This window comes from Diceros bicornis (assembly GCF_020826845.1).
Source record: "Diceros bicornis minor isolate mBicDic1 chromosome 30 unlocalized genomic scaffold, mDicBic1.mat.cur SUPER_30_unloc_5, whole genome shotgun sequence".
In the NCBI taxonomy this organism is placed as follows: Eukaryota; Metazoa; Chordata; class Mammalia; order Perissodactyla; family Rhinocerotidae; genus Diceros; species Diceros bicornis.
The window spans coordinates 345,767-369,854 of NW_026690903.1; the positions used below are offsets into that span (position 1 = coordinate 345,767).

Sequence of the window (24,088 nt, forward strand, 5' to 3'; positions counted from 1 at the left end):
ATATTCAGAATCACATTTGGCAATAACAAATATGATTCATGTTCAAATGCCCCATTTGCTTAAAACAAACAAGTGTCCTAGTCATTGAGATGGAAAAGGTTTTAAATCATTATGTATCTTCACGTTGGGAACTCTTTTCTGCAGATTGACCTTGATTTTATTTTGCTTTCCCTGGGTGCATATATCATGTCACACCTTAGAGGTGATCTTTAGGATAGTTTGTGAGATAATTTAAACAATATTATCAATTATTCAATATTATAAAATAATAAAATATTATCAAATTTTATAGTATTGTTCAGTATTATCAATAATTCTCTTCTTTCAAACTCCCCCTTATGGGTGTAGGATGTTCTGTCAGCCAGGATTCAGGAAAATCCCTCAGGAAGAGAGCTACCTGCTGCTTTGACTGTGTATTGTGCCCAGAGAGAGAAATATGTAATCAGACAGGCATGAACTGGCAAAATTACATAATTACAATCACTTTCTCTCAGAGCTTCTTTGTCTCCAAATAAAATGTAAAGGGTCTGGGAATAACCTATAGCATCACATTTCTTCTTTATTTTCAACTATTTCATTCACTCATTCAATACATTCATTTAGGTAATCAGTACATCATTTCCATGTTGGGAGTTACCTTGATCTGGCTTCTTTATACTCACATTGTTAGGTTCTCCTGAAGCAGCTCTTCTCAAGGGAATACAGCTCTTAAACTACATGTTGTGTTAAGCAAACACTTAGAGATTCTGTAGCACCATATACTCATCTTGATCACAGAATAACACACATGGAATTATGATGGAAGTAAGTGTGGGTGTCTTAGGACATGACCCCTATTCATATCTTTACACCCAGGTGACGAGCACTATGCCTTACACATAGTAGGTGTGCAAAAACCAGAACTAAAGATTCAATAAATGAATGGATATATTATATTATTATTACTCTAGTAGAAGATATGAACAATGAATTGAACATGCAAACTTGATAAAATAAAGGCCCTGCTTTCCAAGAAATCATAGTAAGTTACATGTGAAAAAAGAATAGCAGGGCAATTTGAAACGTGCCATAGTAAAGGTAGTTAGAGGTTAACAGAGTCAACAAGTGTAGATAGTCTTACTTGGATAAATCAGATAATTCTTCAGGGAAAGCCAATGTTTTGTTGAGTTTTTAAAAATATGTGGGGATTTGTCATTTCAAGATGAAGAGGGAATTCTCGGCAATAGAAGTTTGAACAACAAAGTTTATGCAAGATGAATAAGTTTTGGAGACTTACTCCCCAACATGGGCCTACAGTTAACAATATTGTATTGTCAACTTAAAAATTTACTAGGAGGGTAGATTTATGTTGTCTTCCCACCTCAAAAGAAAAAAAGTATTTTAAAAAAGGAAGTTAAATTAAAAAAATAAAGAGGACAGGAGGAAACATTTGGAGATGATGAGTAAGTTTAAGAACTTGATTGTAGTGATGGTTTCACGGGTGTATATTATCTCCAAACACACTAAGTTGTATACATTAAATATGTACAGCTTTTTGTATGTCATTCATACCTCAATTACGTGTTTTTAAAATATTTTATGTGACATATTTAGACATTTGGAATTAGACTAATATGGCTGGAATGAGATGATAAAAGACTTATCATGGATGATGATGGAATAGGTAAATAACGAAAAAAAAAAACATCATATTTAAGTAAAATATTCCAGTCTTACCAAACAAAACAACAAACAATTCATAGATACTTATTACCAAAGTGATCTCTTGACATTGCTAAATGTTCTGTCCAGTAAAATAATGCGTGAAATAACATATTACAGAATAAAAAATGGGCTGAAGGGCAGAACATGTTTAAAAATTATGTTTGTTGTTAGAACGATTCTGGCTATAAATTAAAAAGAAAACAAACTAAATGTGTCGTTTAAAAAATATTTATTATATCCCATAAAAAAGACCAGACTACTTTACTACAATGATTGTTTGTGCCAGAAAACGTAAAGCACAGTGTTGCATTATAAAGATGGAGAAGGAAATATGTTTTATTCCATCTGTCATTTACTTGATGACTGTTGTCATAAATATCACTTTTTACAAAAAAATAGTGAAACAATTTAACAAAAGAAGGCCAGTGATAGAATGACTCCAGGATTAGAGAATTCACCAGCTCAAAACTATAATCAAGCACACATGATAGTCTCATAATTTGCTCTGTCATCTTTGGTTCTCAGCTTTGTCTACAGGCTGGGCTCCTTATGGTCTCAGAGGCTGAGCTGTTTAAAGTATTATACTATAGCAAGTGAGCAGAAAGGTGAAAATGTGTGGGCATCTATTCCCCCTGACTTTGTAAGAGTCACTCAAAAAACATCCTCCCATTGGGGCCAAATATAATTGATTTAGAGCTGTCAACCTCCCCTCAATCACATGGCCTCATGCAAGAAGTTGAATGTCAAAGCAAAACTGAGCTGCTGGTAGGAAGGGGACAGATGGGTCATGAATACGCAACCAGTGGAATCTGCTTCTGTGTTTACTTACGTAATCCAAAAAAATATTTTAAATTAGAATGCAAAAATATCTAATGAATTAGGGGAATCTAAAATAATATAACAGGCCGGCACTGTGGTGTAGTGGTTAAAATTCAGCGTGCTCCACTTTGGTGGCCTGGGTTCATGGGTTCAAATCCTAGGCATAGACCTACACCACTCGGCAGCCATGCTGTGGCGACAACTCACATACAAAATAGGGGAAGACTGACACAGATCATAGCTCAGGGTTAATCTTCCTCAATCAAAAGATAAATAAATAAATAAATACATACATACATAAATACATAAATACGTAAAAGAGAAAATAATGTTTCAATAGTAATGCTTTTCCTACATATCAGTAGGAAAGTGTTTGATAATGCAGTATTAAAATCTCATTTCTCACTCTCAAAAACAGTAAAATGTAATGCACAAAGCACATTAATTAGAATGTGTTCAGCTGAAAGTGATAGAGAACCTCATAGTGGCCTTAAATCATGACATTTGTTATTTGTTACAAGAATTTCAGAAATAGACAGATGCAAAGTTTTCTTTTTTCTATCAACATTTTGATAACAAAGACTCAGGCTCCATATAACTTTTGCTGCAATATGCTTAGTGTGTTGGATTTTATTTTTACAAGTGTCTGCCACTGCTCATCATCCACATGGGAAAGAAAGAGGACGAATCGGCTATAGCATCCTATTTGATGCACGTTTAATTTAGTGCAAGAAAGAGACCATACAATCAGATTGTCATTGATTTATGTCCATGGCGCATAACCCACAAGTGAGGTGGAGCACACTCTGGCAAAAATTAGCTTAGATCTGTCACAATTGGCTTAGTTCACTCAAAATTGGGGTTCTAATAGCTAGGCATAATGGAAGAAGTGTACTGAGTAGGTAGTTACTGTATGCTATGCGAAGTATAGTTTTAATTTTGGCTAAAAATTTGTTTGAGAAATGCAGAAGAAAATGAATAAATTTAGCACCATTAAATTTCCCAAATAGAATGTCTGAATATTACAAAAGTCTGTATCCTTGTCTAAATAAAATTTAGCTTTAACACAATTCAAACCACTTTATCAAATGAATTTACTTTGAAAGTTCAGAATTTTACTACATTTTTTATGAAACAAAAATCGAGTTAGAAATATCGAGAAACAGGATTTATATAGAAAAGTGAGTCAAAAAGAAAAGCTGTAATTACGGTAATTGCACTGTTCTAATATTATTTGTAGAAATAAGGACGAGAAAAGAATGCCCACTTTCAACAATAAGAATGGCTGCTTCATGTTCCGAGGTCAGAGTTGAGTAGTTGTGGCAGAGACCCTATGGCCCACAAAGCCTAAAATATTTGTCCTCTGTCACTTTACAGGAAAAGTTTGCCAAATACAAATTCATAGCCCAGGGTGTAGCCCTTGAATGATGGCTGATGGGCATGCCTGTGTATGTGTTGCAGCTGCCTCATCCTCAGCTAAGATGACTTGTTCCCATGTGTTCTTCTTGTCTCACAGTGCTCCACAGAGCGATTGAACTTTAGTTGAGCACAGTGGTAAAGCACTTGATGTCCCTGATGCTCCGCCGTCCTTTCCCTGCTTCACTTTCCCAGTACCTCACTGGTGTGTTGCAAAATCCCCACCACCGAAAATATTCGCCCCTAAACCCACAAGTTTATGGACACATCCAACTAGCACAAGACCCAAACTTGGAACTTTTGGAGGTGGATTATCATTTACTTGAAGCTAAGAGCATTCTGACATAGGACGGGACTGTTTAATGTGAATATTATTAATGTAAGTCTCTGCAACTTTGTGTCTCACAACCAAATAAGGTGTGGGCTGTGGGCCCTATAATGCCAATGAGATTTTGTTTTTTGTCTTGGGAATATGAAAGAGTGGTTGACTGAAACACCAAGACTTTTCTTTCCTTTTCAAATAGAGATCAATGTATAGGGCATCCAGGATATCAGTATGAAAACAATGAAAGAAATTGCATCCTGCTGAAAGTTGTCACATTTCTGGCATTTGAAGATTCTTTAGGGAAAACTCTGGCTTGCACAGCTCCTTGTTTCTCTGTTGTCACAGCAGTGGTCCCTGAGGTCTTTGTGAAGCACCGAGACACTCCTGTAATCAAGGCCAATAATTGGAATCTCAGCTACATCCTGCTCATCTCCCTCACCCTCTGCTTCCTCTGCCCCTTACTCTTCATCGGCTGACCCAACACAACCACCTACATTATTCAACAAATCACATTTAGAGTTGTTTTTACTGTGGCTCGTTCCACTGTCTTGGCAAAAACTATTACTGTGGTTGTGGCCTTCATGGTCACTGCACCAGGGAGAAGGATGTGACAGTGATTGGTGTCAGGGACACCTAACTTCATCATTCTCATCTGCTCCTTTATCCAGCTGAGTCTCTGTTGGATCTGGCTGAGAACCTCTTCTTCTTCATTGACACAGATGCACACTCTGAACACAGTCACGTCATCATCGTGTGCAACAAGGACTCAGTCACTGCCTTCTACTGTGTCCTGGGATACCTGTGATCCTTGCCCCTGGGCAGCTTCACTGTGGCTTTCCTGGCCTGGAACCTGCCTGACACCTTTAATGAAACCAAGTTCCTGACGTTCAGCATGCTGGTGTTCTGCAGCATCTGGGTCACTTTCCTCCCCATCTGCCACTACACCAAGGGTAAGATAATGGTGGCCGTGGAGAGCCTGTCCATCTTGTTCTCCAGTGTGGAGCTATTATGCTGCATCTTTGCCCCCAAGTGCTACATTAACTTCCTAAGGCCAGAGAGAAACCAATCAAGAGGGTTAAGGAATATAACTGGTTCAGGTGAAAATAATCAATATATATATTTTTTTTGGCAGAATTTGCCTACACCTGAAAAATAAACTACCAAATTTTTGCAAGCAGACTTTAAGTACCAAGTAAAGGGCCAGCCCCTTGGCTTAGTGGTTAAGTGCATGCGCTCCGCTACTGGAGGCCTGGGTTCCAATGCCGGGTGTGCACCGAAGCATTGCTTGTTTGGCCTTGTTGAGGCTACGTCCCACATACAGCAACCAGAAGCATGTGCAACTATGACATGCAACTATCTACTGGAGCTTTGGGGAAAAAATGGAGGAGGATTGGCAATAGATGCTAGCTCAGAGCCGGTCTTCCCCAGCAAAAAGAGGAGGATTAGCATGGAATGTTAGCTCAAGGTTGATCTTCCTCACACACACACACACACACAAAAAAAATATATCAAGTAAATTTACCTTACATCTCAAATTAATATATTGCTTTACATATCTTTTGGCTTTGTACAATGATCCTCGGGCATTCAAATGCACAAATACACAAATATGAATATTACTTCAGATTAATTTTTCTCTAAAATTATCTGTGGTATCTTACATAAATGCCCACACATCAGTTCTATCCCTCCATCTGTGTGTTTTGGTAGAACCCTCCCACTTTGACTCCGTGTGGACTTGGCCTTGTAAATTGCTTTGGTCAATTGGACACTAGTAAATGACAACAACACATCTTTAAGAATATATATTGAGAATAACTTTACTAATTTTATGATCATAGATATTCTCCTGTATTGTCATCCACCACTGTTATGCACTGAGCATTTCTACTTTTAATTTTAGCCCTTATAATCCATTTGGAGTGATTTACTTGTGAATAATGTTAGTTGATGGTCCAGTGTTATATTTTGCAAAAGGATATCTTATTGTCTATAAAACAGTGACTGTATCATTTTAAAAGTTGATTTTAAATACAGTGAATCTGAATGATGTTTGAAAAATGGATATTAATTTCATTCATAATTGTAGTATATCTCTCCATTTCTTCAGACCTTTTATGTCCTTTGGTATATCTTTATAATCTTCTTCATTTATCTTTCATAACTTATAAATTATATAACTACATATGGCATCATGTTGCATAAATCCAATTACTTTAAATATTTTATTTCTCCTAAGATTAGAATAATTACTTATAAGTTTAAAATAGTTCTTGCTAATATAATGATATTTTTATATGGTTATCTAGTGTCTTTTCACATTAGTCAATTTATTTAAAATTCTAATTTTATAAGTTATTTCCCACTAAAATAATAGATTTTTCTCTTCTTCTCTAATATTATTTATCTTATTCTTTCTATTCTCATTTTTAAATGACTAGGCTCTCTGGTGCCACACTGAATCACAATAATGTTTGCCAGGAGCATTTTCCTCTTCTGAAGTGTAGCATAAACACCAGATAAATTCTTTGTCAGGGCAAAGCAATCATCTAAGACAGAGAAAACAAAAACGTGAAGGGGAACCTTTTCTACCTGGAAGTCAACAGACTTCCATCTCTTGGTTATTTAGTGCTAGAGATGTTATGACAATGTACCTACTGAGAATTAGAGGATCTCACTCTAGTTCCAGGAATTAATCTTGGTCAAATAGTTTAACCTCTTTAGATTTTCTTCATCTTCATTATGAAGAGCTTGAAAAGTGTTTTTGAGTTTTAATGTCCTATGATTCCAAGGTACCCTTTACCCAGATGCATTTGACAAAGACAAGAGTGAATTTTCAGTTATCTACATCTCCATCAACATTGTTATCCACATTATCACTTAGGGAAGAAGAATGTCCCTGAGCCAACATCTGAGCCAAGTCTCCTCTAATTTTTCTCTGTGGGATGCACCACTCCTCAAGAATGGCTTGAGGAGTGGTGCATTAATTGTCGGGTGGTGCATAGGCCTGTACCCGGGATCAGAACCAGTGAACCCTGGGCCACGAAATCAGAACACAGGGACTTGACTACCAAGCCATGTAGGCAGGCCCCAATATTATTTTTGTCTGAGGAAATGGATGTATGGAAACACTTAACTATGGTTTGTAAATAGATAGTTCATAGGGGAATTTTGTCTGCAATAATGCAAAGAGAGGTTACATAGTTGCAATATGTCTTTGTATATAAATATCTAGATGGAAACTTAACGTGGCTGTGCCAAGGAAGGACATAACAACATGATACATCTAGAACTAATACGTCTACACATACAAAGAAGAAAAAAACCCACTATATATTCGATCGGCATACATAGCATTAGGCTAGACTTGTTCAAAGACATTGAAACCCTGAGCCCAAATTCTCACTTCCTCCACCCAACAAGGGATCAGCTTTGGGTTATTCCAGCGACCCAGAAGTCCCAGATCCAGCTGTTGCCCAACCTGGAGGGTTTCCACAAAGTCCCTTGACTTGTCATCATGAGGTTAAGGGTAAGAGTGTGCTAGAATTCAGACGAGGGGGATAGGTAGGGAGACCATGGATCTCAAAATGTTAGCCGCTGTCCTGGCATCTTTTCAGCAGACTAGATGCTGGACTTCCTGCTGGTTCAGCGTCAGGCCATCAATGGAGCACTTGTGACTGCACCAGAAGGGAACCAAGATGTGCACAGGAAGTGGACCGAGATCAGCACTAGAAGCTGAACACAGGCTTGCAAGTGGGATGTGGAACATGGCTCCCACCAGGATGAATTGTGTGGCAAGTGGTACTATCTTAATGTAGAATGTGTGTGTGCCAGCAGTTGGCAGGAAACTGGAGTTGTGTGTTTGCTGTAAGGTCTGAGCGGAGGGGATCTTTGAGGCCTGGGGACCACTGAGTTGTAGTTTGAATGGGTCTGTGTTCTCAATCCTGGTATGGTAAGGTGAGAGGTGAGATTAGCTTTTGTGAATTTTTGTTTGGTTGACTAAGACAAACTCTGTTCTCAGATGGACTGGTAGGTGGACTTGGAGCTAAAACAGGTTCTTACAGATTGTCAGGTGCCCACACTCACCACTCCTATTCAACATAGTACTGGAAGTGTTAGCCAGAGCAATCAGGGAAGAAAAAGAAAATAAAGGACGTCAGAATATGAAAAGTAAAATTAAAATTGTCTCAATTTGCAGATGACGTCATGAATTTTTTTCCAAAAAACTAAGATCTAATCAATGAAATCAGTAAAGGATACAAAATCAACATCAAAATCAGTAGCATTTCTGTTCACTATTGTTACGAGAGGTTCGAGGATTTGATCGGAGATGTAAAAGACACTTTCCACTCCAAACAAATGGACTGAAGGTATATTTTATTATATAGAGGATAGTAAAGGCGATAGTCTGCAAACAGATCCAAATAGGTCAAATATTAAGAGGGAAAAAACATCAGCCCGACTGGAAAGGGAAAACACCCACATCGGCTGAAGAGAAATGACACAAATCAACCAGAAAGAGAAACACCAGGTTAACCGAAAAGAGAACACATCAAATCACTTACTACACATCAAATCAATTACTTCATATCAAATCAATTACTTACAACATCCACGCCCCACTGCCGGGAAAGCCCTGTCAATCAACGCGGCTGGGCAAGGATCACACGTCCTGGGCAAGGTGTCCCTTCCATAGGTGGAACTCTCTCTGGGTCTCAGTTTCCAGCGGTTTTTATACCATCAGTAATTTTCAGAGTAAGCAATTACAGAGTTTGCAGAGTAAGCATTTAGTGTTCCCATGCACAAAATGGTTATCAGTGGCGTACGTGCACTGAGCCCCCTGGCTAACATCCCAGCCCAGTAGTTGTGTACGTGCATTGTTCTCTTTGGTTATCGTCCCAGCCCGGCACAGATGGCCAGTCCATCCTGTGCTACGACGCTCCAAGAGCCTTGAAATGTTACAACTTGCAACTCCCTCTGTGAGAGAAGGGCCAGTTTCCACCACGCAGAAAGCAGCTTTTATATTTCTTTTTGTGCTGGTGGCTGTAGGTCAATGGAGCGGCCAAACATGGCTGTACTCATGTCAAGACAACTATACATGTTTCTGTACATGTTTCTACATTTTGGGGGGGACCAACTCAACCCATAACAGTAGCGTTGTCTCAAGTCAGAGGAGGTGGGTTTCAGTGTGGTAAGTCATAAGTTTATGTGGTGGTTGCAAAATCTAGAAGCCCTTGTCTCAGCCAGAGTCTCATGTCTGTGTGTATTTGATGCATTTTGCAATTCCAAACTCAGTAGTCATGTAACTTTAATATTTTTATCTTAATAATATATTTTACTTAACCCAGTATGTCAAGAAGTATTATGATCTCAATATATAATCAGCATAAACATTATCTTTGAGATGGTCTATATTCACTTTGTCACACAAATTTTTTTAAAATCCATGCATATTTTACATTCATAACATATCTCAATTTGGACTAATCATATTTTAAATGCTAAATAATGACATATGGCCAGTGGCTACCAGATTGGTTAACAAAATTATTAATAGATGTTATGTTTTTAGAGCTGTTTTAGATTTACGGAAAAATTGAAATGAATGTACAAAGTATACTCTGTATACCCATATACTCCTCCTCCCTGCTCACATGGACGGTTTCCATTATTATTAACATCTTGCATTAGCGTGGTATACCAGCTATAATTCAGGAACCAAGATTGATACTGTCGGGGGAAGAGGAAGAATCACCCTCTGCCCTTTTCCTTGAGGTTCTTATGGCTGGCCATATAATTAACAAGACAGGTTAGCAGGAGAAAATAATACCAAGGTTAATAACATGTATACATGGGAGAAACTCAGAAATGAGCAACTCGTCCCTCTGTCTAAGCTGCCCGCTTAAGTATTGCAGCTAAAGACGAGGAACGTGTTGGGGGTGGGTAGTGGTCTGGGACTTCAGAGGCCAGGAAGACAATTCTTTTCAAGGTCATCTATAGATAATGTGGTCAGGGAGAGACAGAGTTTTTGATAAAAGAGGCTTGGTGCCTTTCCTATTGTAACCTCTATCCTACATTATCTTTACAGCCATCATGATAATAACTCCTTCCTGAAGCAGATCTTTCGTTTTAAATACTTTAGGCAGTTTGGGAGGGGAAACTCAAATACTCTTCCAGAGTTCTCTGAGTCCTTATTGTCTTCAGCTGAAAACAATCTGCATACCAGAGTGGTGCCTCCTGTGGTAGCTTGCCCTGAGCACCATCAATACATTATTGTTAACTAAGAACTATAGTTTACGTTAGGGTTCACTCTTTGTCTTGTACATTCTGTGGGTTTTGGGAAATGTATCTTGTGCCCACCGTTACAGTATCATACAGAATAATCATTTTCCTGCCATAAAAGTGCCCTGTACTCCAGGGCCAGATAGATGTATACATGTGGCCCTTGTCATTGATGTTTGGGGTGATGGAAACATAGGTGTGTTCCAGCTTGTATCCTCCAATTTAGGATGAAAAAATAAAGGAATTGCCCACATAACCCCATATTCTCATAACAGCATTAATAGTGGAGGAAACTAATGCTGAAGGTGTAGAAGTGGATGATCACACCATATTGATCTTTGGGATTAACAAGGTTAAAAGAACTGAGGAAGAGGAAAGGAGGAAGATTTTTAAGAATCAAAAATGTAGCTTTATTTTTGCATTGATCTTGAACTATGGATTTGGAATTTTCTGAATTCAGCCTGACTATTGCTTCTCCAGGCAGGGACTCATGGGCTTGTGGTGTTTCTGCACTCATGATTGGTGTGCAGCCCTGCATGGGTCCCACATGGAATGTCCTGTGGCTGTCCTCGGCCCTGGGTGTATGAAGCTGCCCCTGTCTATCTTTGACTTTGGAAGGAGAGATGCTGGAACGTTCTTGGCTGAGCCCTGACTGACATGGATACTTTGTGAACCTTTCACCTTACACTTGATATCACATCCTCTGATGCAGTTATTTTGCAACATCACAAATGACATTCATGTGGATAGCTTGTTGACAAAAGTTTGGGATCCCATCTGTCCAAGAAGAGGTCGTCCCTGGAGCCTTACTATCCATGGACGTGGATGAAATCATAGTGCCTAAGACTGGAGAGGATGTTCCTCAAACATGTTTTCCAACTGGTGTTTTTCAACTGGACGCGAGACCTCAGATGCAGAGCCCCGCAGCAGAGTGGGGTCTGGATCTCACCAGGGGAGAGGAAGAGACTGCTGAAAGGAGTCAGAGGGCATTAGAATTGCTTTTTCAGTCCACAAAAACCACATATGTCTGCGTGTGTGTGGTTGTTACTATACGTGACATGTGTAGATATCTCCTTAGGCTGCATGTTCCACGTCTGCTTCTGCTGTCTCACACCTCACGCAGACACAGGGCTTTGCAGAGGCTTCTAAGATGTTCCTTTTGATTTTCTTCTTCCTGTTGCTGCAGTTTCCTCTCTTTGTGTATCATTTTGCTTATCCTGACAGCTTTTTGAGAATGTAACCCAGTGCATACAGGGATGGAGATGTGGTTATTGGTGGGTTTTTCCCCCTTTATACTTATTTCTTACACAGAGGGATCAAGAAGCCTAGCAAGGATGTCACTTTGCAGTGGTAAGTGCCTCTTTATTATATTCTGCTTGATTATTATGATGAGTGATGCCTATAGGATCTGTGGATGGATACACCAAGGCGCTCTGCATCACCTGTCTTGTCTTTCCCCGGCATCCCCACCTTCCCAGAACTGTCCATTATTATCTCTGTCTCGTCCCACTGACTTTGTTGCTTACTTCAAAGAGAAGAACAGTGTTTTTATATTTTCCAGTTTTCTTCCTTTTAGTGTGCAATTTTTAGTGTTGGGAGCTTATGAGACAGCACTCTCCACCAACATACTCCACTGTCTCTGACCTTCCTTCTGCCTCATCTGCCGCTGTATAGTGCTCTACCTTCAGATCTGTTGGGGGGAGAATCCCAGACTGTACAGAGGAGCCCCTGGGTGTGGGTGATCCTGTGTGCCTGCCCATCACCCGTCTGTAGTTGTGATTTAGTGTCTTTGTTTTAAGCATGGACTCGAGAGGGCTTTGTTTTGGTGTTAGTTATTTTTACAAAAGCATGTTAAGGAAGCGTCCTACAAAAAGAATGTATTTTAGTGAAGTGGATCCTGAATTTTATCAAATGCCTTATATACTTCATGAGCATATTGTGTTTTTTTCCTGGCAGAAAGATGAGGACATTAAATGTGAGGATATTAAAAGTTTATCTAATTTCTAAAGTTTGTTTAAGATGATTCCTTGCTCACATCTTCTTTTTCATGCTGGAACAGGCTCATGTTAACTTCATAAGTAATAGAGATATACCGTCTTATTCTATATTCTGGAATAGTTTCCTGGTAGAGTAAATATCTATTCTTAAGTTTTAGAAACAATTCATCTGTAAATACATCCAACCCACCATATATTTGTAGTTTTCTTTCTTAAAAACTATCTGGAACCCATAAAGAACATTTGTATAACTGTCTATTTTCTATTTGAGCCAGTTTGAGTAATTCCAGTTTCATTTAAAAAGAAGCTTTATCACTGCGATCCCAAAGACATCTCCATGTGCAGATGCACAACATTCTCTCTGACTTCGCTCCTGGTGCCATTTTCTCACCTAATATTGTTGATGTTTGTTTTCCCCAAATAGTTTTTCTTTATCAGACTTGTCTGAATGATGCCTATTTTATTGAGAGTCCCAAAGAATCAGAGTGACTGATTACTTTTCCTCTGGACTTATTTTATATTTATTTTATACTCTTAATTCTGTTTCAGTCTCTTTTCCCAAATTATTTTTTTATATTTTCTTTCTCCATTCTCCTTGTTTTGAGTTGAGAGTTTAATTCACTTTCATTTTTATTTACTATTCAAGATATTTAATGCTCAGATATTTTCTTTCAGAACAGACAGTTTTCTTCTCTTCTTCCTTTCTCTCTCCTCTCTCTCCAGGGCTCCTTGCTACTCCTTTCTAATCATTGGTTTGATTTCCTGTTTCACCAAAGGGTTATTCATGAGAGTGATTATTGGCTTATAAATTGTCTGATCTGTTTAAGATACGTTGGCAGTTAATGAGCATTTTTGCGTGCAAGTTGGTTAAGGAACTGGATTTCAAATCTGCCTGTTCCTCTGATGAGCTAGTGAGTCAGAATTTCTGTGGTTGGCCATGTATCTCTCTTCTGGTGGCTTCTGGAAATGATTACTATGTAGAAATTGCTTGCTGGACGAGGATAGGACCTAATTTTATAATAATATTATTTCTTTGCTTCAGAGTAGGAAGTTTGAGATTTATATGCAGGCATATGTGTGTGTGTGTGCTCCAAAATAATTAATGATAAATCAAGATTAACAACATATACGATTCCTATATTGACTTTTTTTTAGATAAAGACTGAGATGTTAGTTGAATACTCTTACTATTGTTGTAGTTAGGTTCACTTTACTTCATATTTTTAAAATTATTTTTTTAATATATGATTGAACATATACTTTTTGACTGCTAACCACCTTTTAGTCCCTAAATCTTTTGCCTTCAAATATGTGTACCATTATACACATTCATATATAAAAGTTTCATATTAGTTGTGGCTTTACTTTTGTGAGCACGTGTATGGACTATTACTGACAATCCCCTTTCTTTCAGCATCTATGTTCAGTGTTAGTTTCCTATGTCTTCGTGGAATGTAGAGTAACATTCAATATTGAAAAAGTGATTTAAGTAACTTCAGTATAGTATAACTGATATACGTAGCATTATCTCTGTGATTCCATTTTTTTGTACGTCGCTTTTTTTCCCTAGTTTTGTTCCATTTAAAGTAATTTTTCTTATTAAACTTTTCTTCACTATGTTGGATATATAGACCTTTTCCTATTCTATTTTAGGTTTATTTTATTTTTTTTTTGCTGAGGAAAATTGGCCATGGTCTAACATCCATGCCCATCTTCCTCTACATTATATGAGATACCGTCAGAGCATGGCTTGATGAGCGAAGCATAGGTCCGCGCCAGGGATCCGAACCCATGAACTCTTGACCACCAAAGCATAGCATGCAAACTTAACCACTACGCCACAAGGCTGGACCCTATTTTACAATATTTTTAATTTGAGAAATAAGAAGAACCCAGAATCTGAAGTCTTGCCTCACTGACTCATCAATGTTAGATGAAAAATTAATTAGTATTTTACTTCTTTTCTTTTTCTCCAAATCCAGTGTCTCTAGGTATAGATTAAGCACTTGGGTCAAGATGGTTTTAAATTTTATGCACATTCTTTAAAGTTGTCTGTATTTTGCATTTTTTATAAATCACATTAACACAAAGTACTTAAACAATTGTTTTACTTTTTCAGTATTCACTTCTTTGGTGTGTTGCTTTTTTTTGAAACCCATCATCCTCAAACTTGATTAAGGATCTGAATGATCTGCAGGGCTTGTTAAAACACAGAAAGAGTGCTGGACCCCACCCCAGATATTCTGATTCAGTAGGTTTCGGGTGGGGCTGAAGGACTGGCATCTCCATATTGTGATTGGAAGCTCCCCTGCCTAATATTCCTTATTTTTTTTTTTCATTTCACAGGCAGTGTAATCCGTGTCTCAGTGTGAGGGCTGTCCCACTCCAATCCTTTGATTCTTCACAGGTGTTATGCTACAATAAACTTCTTGTAATCTTAACTCCACCTCAACAATTGGAGGCCCCAGTTGACACACAAAAGTTCTTCATTTTTCCTCAGAAAGGGGTGCTTTATTTTCAGAAAACTCACACAATCTGCAATAAGTTTAATATGGATGCTGCTCTCTGCTCTTTAGAGATTGCATTGTATTTTTACAACACCTGCACCATTCTTCCTTGTTCTCAGCATTTACTGCTCTAATATTGGAAGCACATGGGGCTTTTGGACATTCTGGACATTCTCCCTTCTTCAAGTTTAATTGATCATATCACATCTGAACTAAGTTGAACTACATTTGGCCATATCATGGCTTGTCACTTGACCATCAAGTATATGTATCGTATGTGTGCACCTCACAGAAACAGAATGGTCCTCGAGTGTGTCTCTCAATGATTCTTCTCCTAAAGTTTGATTAAATATGTTCTAAATAGAGGTTCTCAGTTTAAGTTTAATGTACCTAATCCATATATACATTATTGGTCTGTAAAATTTTCTATATCATAAACGTATTTTGTTGAATAGCATGTAAATTATTTCTATGCCTCAAGCTCACACATTTGATTTTATCATTTATTTTCTTTTCAAATGAAAGAATGAATTTCTATTAAAAGAAAGGAATCCAAAGGAGTACATAAAAGAATGAAATACTATGAGTATGGAGGACTAGATACCTTGAAGAGGTTTCCCTCCACATAACTATATCTTCCATAAAATATAATTTTATTGCATTCTTGAGTTCACATGAAGTAAGCCAAATCTCAAAGGACAGAAGAAGGAAACTGTAAGCACTAGACAAATTTGGATTCACCCAGTGGTCAAAGATCAGTACGCTCCTCTAATGAAAGGATTTGTCTTTTTGTCACAAGTGACTTGAGTGAATGAACCTGGGAGTCACAGATTAGTTGTGAGTCACACAAAAATGTCACTTAGCTTTGTGTCAGCTCACACTACTGTGAGCCAAAACCAGTGACATTCTTCTCTGGAGGAAAAGATGTAAACTAAAGCCTTACATTCTGTACACATTAAAATCATACAAAAATGAGCTCCTAATCAAAGTTCACCAAAAAAATATGGAATACATGCCATTGTCGATAAGTGTCATCCACACATAAGAAAATTAAAAATAAAACAATAAATTTAAACAGTGAAACTTCATATATTAGATTTACCAACTTCAATTTATAAAATAACTGTGTATAAACTGTTTATAGAAAATGGAACCAGAAAAATTGGAATAACAAAATCAAACAGGAGACTCTAGTAATGATCTGACATATTTGACAAAGGACTTTATAGAACTTTTAGAGATGAAAAAGACATAACTGTTGAGTTTTAAAGCTCCATAGATAGGTTCTAAAACAGAAGAGAGAATACAAAGCTAAATTTGAATTCTGAAGGAAACAGAATGCAGCAGAGAAAGACAAGGAACTAGAAAACATGACAGATAAGGTAGATATGGAGATGATGAAAGAGAGTAAATAAAAAGGAGAAATAAAATACTGTACAACAAAAACGAGTCGTGAGGGTAAAACTGAAAGTTAAAGGGTCTATAAATTTCTCAGGAGATGAGAAACTATATCCACTTCAGGCAATCTGGGCTGGTGGTAAAATAGAAGTAGAGAATATAACTCTCACCCAAATAGAGGAGACACAATAGAATATGGAAAAGAAGTATAAATCAATAAATTTTAAAGGGAAATAACATAATAAAACTTGTGGAAAAAATAGAAGGAAAACATATAGATAGTGGTGGCAAAACAAGGACATAAATAATCACAACAAATGTAAATGGAATAAATTCTCTAGTTAAATACCGAATGTTAAGTTTGATGGGACAATGACTAATGTAGCTGTGTCATGTTTACAGGACTTGTGAAGACTAAAAAACATGGAAAACTAGAAATTCAAAATAGAATAGAAGATATAAAGATATGCTAGGAAAATACCAATCAAAAATCAACGCAGGGTCGCTATAATAATATGAGATAAAACAGATGAGGAAAAAAGCATGATTAGGAATTAAGTGTTTAATTCTCACTGGTATATAAGTTCAAATGATCATGAAGATATGGTCGTTGTTATACTACACACGATGTCATGAGAAGATAATATAACCTCAACTAGGAAAGGGAGGAGGAGAAGGAAGAGGAGGAGAAGGAGAAGGAGGAGAAGACAAGAAGAAAAAGAAGGAGGAGGAGGGGTAAGTATAGGAGAAGGAGGCAGAGGAAGGGGAGAAGTAGAAATAATATATCTTTATAGTGAAGAATTTGAACTTTCCTCTGAGACAAAGAATAACATATATCTATAAATAGAGTATTTGAAAACAAATTAGCAAGTTTGATTTAGTGGATACACATCGAACCCTATACCCAACAAGTGAAGAACACCTATTCTTCACAAGCACACGGGGAGCATTACCAAGCAGTGAGCATGAACTAGGGTACTGATCAATCCTCAAATAATAGAACACTTGAAATAAGTACAAGTGACTGCTCTGTTTATTCTTGATGGTCTTACAGACCCCAGGCAATAGAAATGCAAAGAATTTTCATACTCTTAGGAGTTATTTGTGTGTAGAAAGTCTGTAGAAAAGATGAAGACAATATGGGCTATCAGGAATAGGTACCGCTAAAGATGTTAATGATTAATTTTAATTTAATATTTTTTAAGTAAGAAATGAATGAAAAGCTTTCTAAACTTTACAATTCTGTGTCTCTCAGATTCTTAAGTGTTTCTAGTCCTTTGATTCCATGTAGATTCTTTCAATTGTTCCTGCCTGTATGTGATTCCTCCTTCATTGGATCTCTGAAGTTCACCTTAGTTTCCTGGTTTTTGATGGTGGCAGATGCACAGGTTTGAGGAGGCAGAGGCTTAGGCAATTTGATTGACAGCTTTCTGTTGCACCATTCTCAATCTGCACATGTCATGCGTCTATGCCTGTCACGTGTATTTCAGTTGCAATTATTCTTCCTACACAGGGCTATCTCCAATCTCATGCTAATATTGCTGCTCTTCTAAGAAGGAGTTAATGGTGTGCTCATAAAAACAAGCATTTTACCTCCTGAACCAAAGAGCCATTTACAAATCTACTCTGAATGTGATCTGTTTTTCCATTCATTGTACTTTCTTTTGTGTACTTAACCAGTTTCCTTCACGAGTGTGGAATTCACTAAGGACCTTCCACAGCTAGAGTCAGGTTATTTTCTTTAGTTATAAATTATAAGGCTTCAGGAAAGCCATCAATTGCCACAGATGTTCGAGTCAATAGCAAATTCCTTTTAATGAAGTCATTGTATTGCATTTGAAGGAAATCATTTTGAGTATTTTCCCTAAGGATCCCTATCCCTCTATGCAGGTTTCAGTACAAGAACTACCAGTATGTTCTGGCCTTGGTTTTTGCCATTGAGAAAATCAACGGGAACCCTCATAATTTGCCCAACATGTCTCTGGGATTTGATCTCTATAATGCCCTGCCCAGTGAACTGAGGACATTGGAGAGTTCCCTGATTTGGCTCTCAGGGTTGGGCAAGGACATCCCTAATTAAGACTGCAGGAGAGAGAGCAAGTCTCTAGAGGTCCTTACAGGAACCACATTGGCAATTTCTGCCCAGATTGGAACACTGTTGTAACTGTACAAATTTCCACAGGTAAGGCTGGGTGGGATGGGGAAAGATGAAACCATGTCTCCTTTGGTGCCATTCTCAGGTGTCTAAATAGGAGGAGAGGAGGAGACTGGGTTTGTGCATGTCTCAAAGTATATGATCTCAAAAGGTATGTGTACAGGAACTTGGTGGGGTATGACATTTCCTTTCTTTGGACTAGAGAGAAGGTTGAGGGGGATGGAGACAAAGCAGTTTCCTGGAAATCTACTGATCTTATTTTCTAGAAAGCTTTCAGGGAGTGGAAAATGATTGGAAAATGAAATGACCAATTGTCCCCTTCTACCACTTCCAGGTGTTGCTGAACAGCCTTCAGGACTGAGAATGTGGTTTTTGCCAATCCTCGTCCTCATATTGCTTCCAATTGTCTTTCATTTTAGCTTACATATGGTCCTTTTGATCTTATCTTGAATGATGATGAGCAATTTCCATGTATCTATCAGTTGGCCCCCAGGGACACATCTCTAGCCATTGGCATGGACTCTTTGCTGCTTCATTTCTGTTGGACCTGGGTGGAGCTGGTCATCTCGGAAGACAAGAAAGGTGTTGAGTTTCTCTCAGACTTGAGAGAAGAGATGGACCGGAATGGAATCAGTGCAGCCTTTGTGGAAATGATCCCTGTCACTGAAAGATCATACTCCTCAAGGACCTGGCCATATGATTGCAAGTAAAGGAAACAGAAGGGAATGTGGTTATCATTTACGGTGATGCCAACTCTCTCGTAAGCTTGAGCTTGTCTAATTGGGAGTATTTAGTTATATGGAAAGTCTGGGTCACGACATCACAGTGGGATTTTATCCACAGTGAGAGAGATTTCATGCTTGACTCATTCCATGGGACTCTCATTTTTTGACACCACCGTAGTGAGGTTCCTTGCTTTGAAAATTTTATCCAGAAAGTTAACCCTTCCAAATATCCAGAAGACATTTACCTCACTAGGTTGCGGTACCCCTTTATTCCTTGCACCATTTCTGAGCCTGACTATAAAACACTGGAGAATTGTCTACCCAATGCCTCCTTGGGATAGTTGCCTTGGCAGATTTTTGACACGATCATGACTGAATGGAGTTACAATTTGTACAATGCTGTGTATGCTGTGGCCTGGAGACTTCATGAGATGTTCTTCAACGTGCAGTAATTCAGGCAATGGGAAGCGGGTAAGATCTGGTCATTTCTCCCTGGCAGTTAAAGTCTCTTCTGCATAACAGCATGTACACTCTTAAAGTGACGTTCTTATGGGGTTCCACAGGTGTTCAAACCAAGCAGTTAGGATTCTTTCTCCAAGAAAAGCACAGGAGTTTCTGTACTTGTTTCACTCCCTAGGAGGTAAATCTAGTCTTGGGTTGTAAGTCATCAACAAGAAGGTTCTAGTGGTAAGGAGGAAGTGGGCTATGAGTCAATATCAATGCTTTGTGTTACAAAGGATCCCAACATACTGCATGCCTAATGTTTCAATAGGGATTATCCAGCCTTCTCCCATGCAACTCCTTAATGACAAGAAGACAATTTGTCCTTTCCGTGCCTATCTGGTGCTGAACATGATGGTGAATAATTTACATAAATGATCTCATTTAATTCTGCAACAACTTTAGGTATTGTTAACATGATTTTGCAGATTGATGGTCTGGGAAAATTGAGAGAGTGCATGAGCTTGGCTAGATTGGACTTTGTACTTGAGATTTGTCTGAATCCTATCACCACTGATCATCTTGATATTCTTGTCTTTAGGCATTTTCTCTTGAAACTAACTGATGTATTGGAAACATTATGATATTGTAGTTCTCCATATGCTTTCATTTGCTTTACTTCATTGGATACTTGTAATAAAGTTACGTTATGTAACAAGGATTACAGACAACGAAAGGTTTTCCCCAATTCAGGGTTTTTCTCTTTAACACCCGGGCCCACTTCCCCACAGGATGATATGTCTCTTTTAGCTGCACCCCTTTCTGAGGAACATGGAATTTAACATCCTTGCTGGTGACTCAGTGATTTTTGCCAAAGAAGGAAAATCAGATTCAGATTACACCTTTCTCAACTTTTGGAATTTTCCAGAAGGTTTTGGACTGAAGGTGAAAGGAGGAGAATATTCCCAACATGCTCCACGTGATCAGGAATTGTTTTTATCTGAGGAGGTGATTGAGTGGGCCACAGGAATTACTGAGATATGTGGAACCCAATCACAATTACTCACGCCACACATGAATAACCAAAATCTTGTTGGGGTTTTCTGCCCGCTCAGAGCTTCATAGAGGGCCACATATGGGAGTTTAACAATTCACTTCCAACTGAAGTAATTTTTTCTTTTACAAATAATCCAAGATCGAAGCAAGACCTTCACAAGCAAAAAGATTGCAAGTTGCTGAATGTTCAGATGGTGGTTAGTAATTTTTAGGAATAATTTTTTTTAAAAAATTAAGTTATGTACATGTTTTTTAGAGATAATGTTTTGCACATTTAGTACACTATAGTGTAAACATAACTTCTTTATGCACTAGGAAATCAAAAAATTGTTGTGACTCGCTTTATTGCAATATTTGATTTTTTGCTATGCTCTGGAAACAAACCCACAATATGTCTGAGGTTTACCAGTTTTTTATATCATACGGTAAGCATGGCATCTAACCTATGAATTGGATTTAGATATTTCAAGCTTCAGTTTGTTAAGGCACAATACTCTTAAACACTCTAGTTACTGGAAAATTAGGTAAAAGTCACAGCTGTTACCAAGTGGTATCTGATTTTTTCCAGACTCCACACTCTGTATGCAGTGAGAGTTGCAGTCTGGGATTCAGGTAGAGCCCTCAGGAGAGCAAGGCTGCCTGTTGTTTTGACTGCATTCCCTGCCCAGAGAATGAGATTTCCAATGAGATAGGGGAGTATATGCCTTGCAGCGATTTTCTCCACTTCTATTTTTTTTGAAGTGAATCATTTGTCCTGAGCTAACTAACATCTGTTGCCAATCTTCCTCTTTTATTATTGTCCCGAAAACTCTAGTACATTGTTGTATATCCTAGTTGTAAATCATTCTATTTCTTCTATGTGAGCTACCACCACAGCATGGCAATTCACAAAGAGATGGTGTGGTTCCATTGCCAGGAAACCAACCTGGGCCACCGAAGTGGTGAGCACTGAACTTTCACAACTAGGCAATCAGGGCTGGCTCTCCACCTCTGTTTTGTATGCACCGTTCTCCCAAAGAAACGGAAACCTCTGGATGAGGACTGCAGAGTCCAAATGTATCCTTCCTCCACTTAGTAATTTAACTTTTATAGCCAAAAAAGTCAACTTTTTTTTATCATTTCCACCCAAAATGATACACTCTCTCTCTACCTTGAACTAGCTTGCTTGACTCATTTTAGCATCATTGCAGGCATTATCATCTCAAGGAAACCCTTTCTGACCACTCTACAGTAACCTAACTTAAATCTCTCGCATGGATTCTAACACATGGTATTGTAAGTCCTTACTTTTCAGCTTCTTTAAAGCTACGTTTAGATCACATTGAACAAATCCTTATTTTTGCAGTGTCTGGTGCTGTTCTTGGCACAGAGCAGGAGCTCAGAAAGGTTGTGTTTGATTTAAGAAGTAAGCATTTTCGTGGTATGCAATGTGCTTACGGTACAGCTTCCTTCAATGAGTAAATACATCTTGTTCTCTGATGTCGTAGAGTTCACAGGTGTGTAGAGGAGACAACAGGCAGTGATTAGAATTCAAGGTGGTGACATAGGGCTGCAATATAGGTACGCAGAGCCCCATGGGATGAAATAAGTGATAGTATATATGTTTGTGTGCCCACTTAGCCAGTGCCTTATGGCAGACACTTGGATTGCTTCTAGAGTCTGTTCACCATAAACAGTATTGCAGAGAATGCTGCTGTATTTCTGCCCAAATGTGTGAATATATTGGTAGGATAAGTTGCTAAAGTGTAAGTGCCTTAACAAATGTATATGCTGAAACATTTTTAATAAGATATTGTCAAACTGTCTCCCTAAAAGGTTATAACTTACATTTTCACCAACAGTACCATTGATTTAAAAGAGAAGGAGGCTTCTTCTATTTAAAACATGTTCACTGGATAGGAAGAAAGAGCATAACTCACTCTAACTATGGTTTCTTGTAGGTTTGCCTTGAGTTGGTCTCTCTCCAGTTTGAGATTCTCTTCTACTACTCTTAGACTATCTCTTTCTTTCATTACAGATTTCATTTCTTCAAGGTTTTCATGAAGTTTCTGAGCCAGCTCTGAGTTCTCCATTTCCATTTTATCCAGAGTTAAACTTTGGGTCTTGAATTGTTTCTTCAATTTCTCTATTTCAGACATTTTTTTCTGTGTCTCACTGACATCTTCTTTTAACTTAAAAAGTTGATGTTCATTTGTCTTAAGTTCTTGGATCTTAAGATCATCATAAAATAACATGTTAGGATACAGATGGTTTTTAAGGGAAGTATCAAGAATAGTTTCTAAATTGATTAAAACAATAGGCTTCCATGTGACTCAATATTCTGCATAATTCCAACAGAATTTACTTTCTTTTGAGGTATAATATACATAAGCACACTAACCTCAAGTGTATAGCTCAATTATTCCTGACATACGTATACGTCTATGTAATTACAGCCCAGATTAAAATACAGAATATTTCTAGCACCCCATGAGGTTCCTGGGTGCCCCCTTACTCCAGCCAACCACTATTCTGACCTTGATCATCCTAGATGAGTTTGCCTGTTTTTGAACTTACAAATCACAATGTATGTATCCGTTCTCCTGTTGATAGGCATTTGAGTTGTTTTCAGTTTTTCACTATTATGATTAGAGCTGATATGAACATTCTTGTACATATCTTTATGTGGAAGTATGCATTCTTTTCTCTTAGGTACATACTCGTATATGCTGGGCCACAGGCTGGTATACGTTCAGTGTGAGTAAACATGGCCAAGCTGTTTTCCAATGTGGCTAAACTGTTTTACATCCCCAAAGGATTTTAGGCACAAATAAGTCAGATATCCAATCAAATAAGCCTCCCTTCCCCCAATACCTTTTCTTGTAATTTAGCATTTGAATTTTCTAAATCCATCTGCATATTTGATATTTCATCTGTCTTCTCAGAAACAATCCCTCTGAGTTGATCAATAATTTCCTGGTGCTCTTTAAGATGCATGTGAGCAATTCTTAGTTCCTCTTGTTTTTCCAGATTCTTAATCATTAGAGAATTTTAAAAACAGTGATATATCTTAATTTTAACTAGTATTTTCTTAATGAAAATGATATATTTTCTTAGTATAAATAATAAAACTATTACTTCTTAATCTACATCTTTGTTGTTAGAAAATTACAAACTTATCCCCCCGTCCCTACCTCCCCACAACCAACTCCTAATTCCCAAAGGCAAACATATTACATACGTACTATTCTATAGCTTGCTTTTCCCCCTAAGGGTTATTTTGG

The 24,088-nt window shown here is 37.9% G+C and overlaps 1 protein-coding gene across 1 annotated transcript; it reads right to left on the reverse strand.

The window, feature by feature from the left end:
* Positions 1-22,702: 22,702 nt before the first annotated feature.
* On the reverse strand, positions 22,703-23,826 carry LOC131402182 (centromere-associated protein E-like). The gene is made up of 2 exons (XM_058537064.1): positions 23,679-23,826; positions 22,703-23,035 (listed from the first exon to the last, which is right to left on the reverse strand). Exons 1-2 carry the CDS (start codon positions 23,799-23,801, stop codon positions 22,703-22,705), a joined length of 456 nt encoding a protein of 151 aa, XP_058393047.1. The 5' UTR covers positions 23,802-23,826.
* Positions 23,827-24,088: the final 262 nt, after the last annotated feature.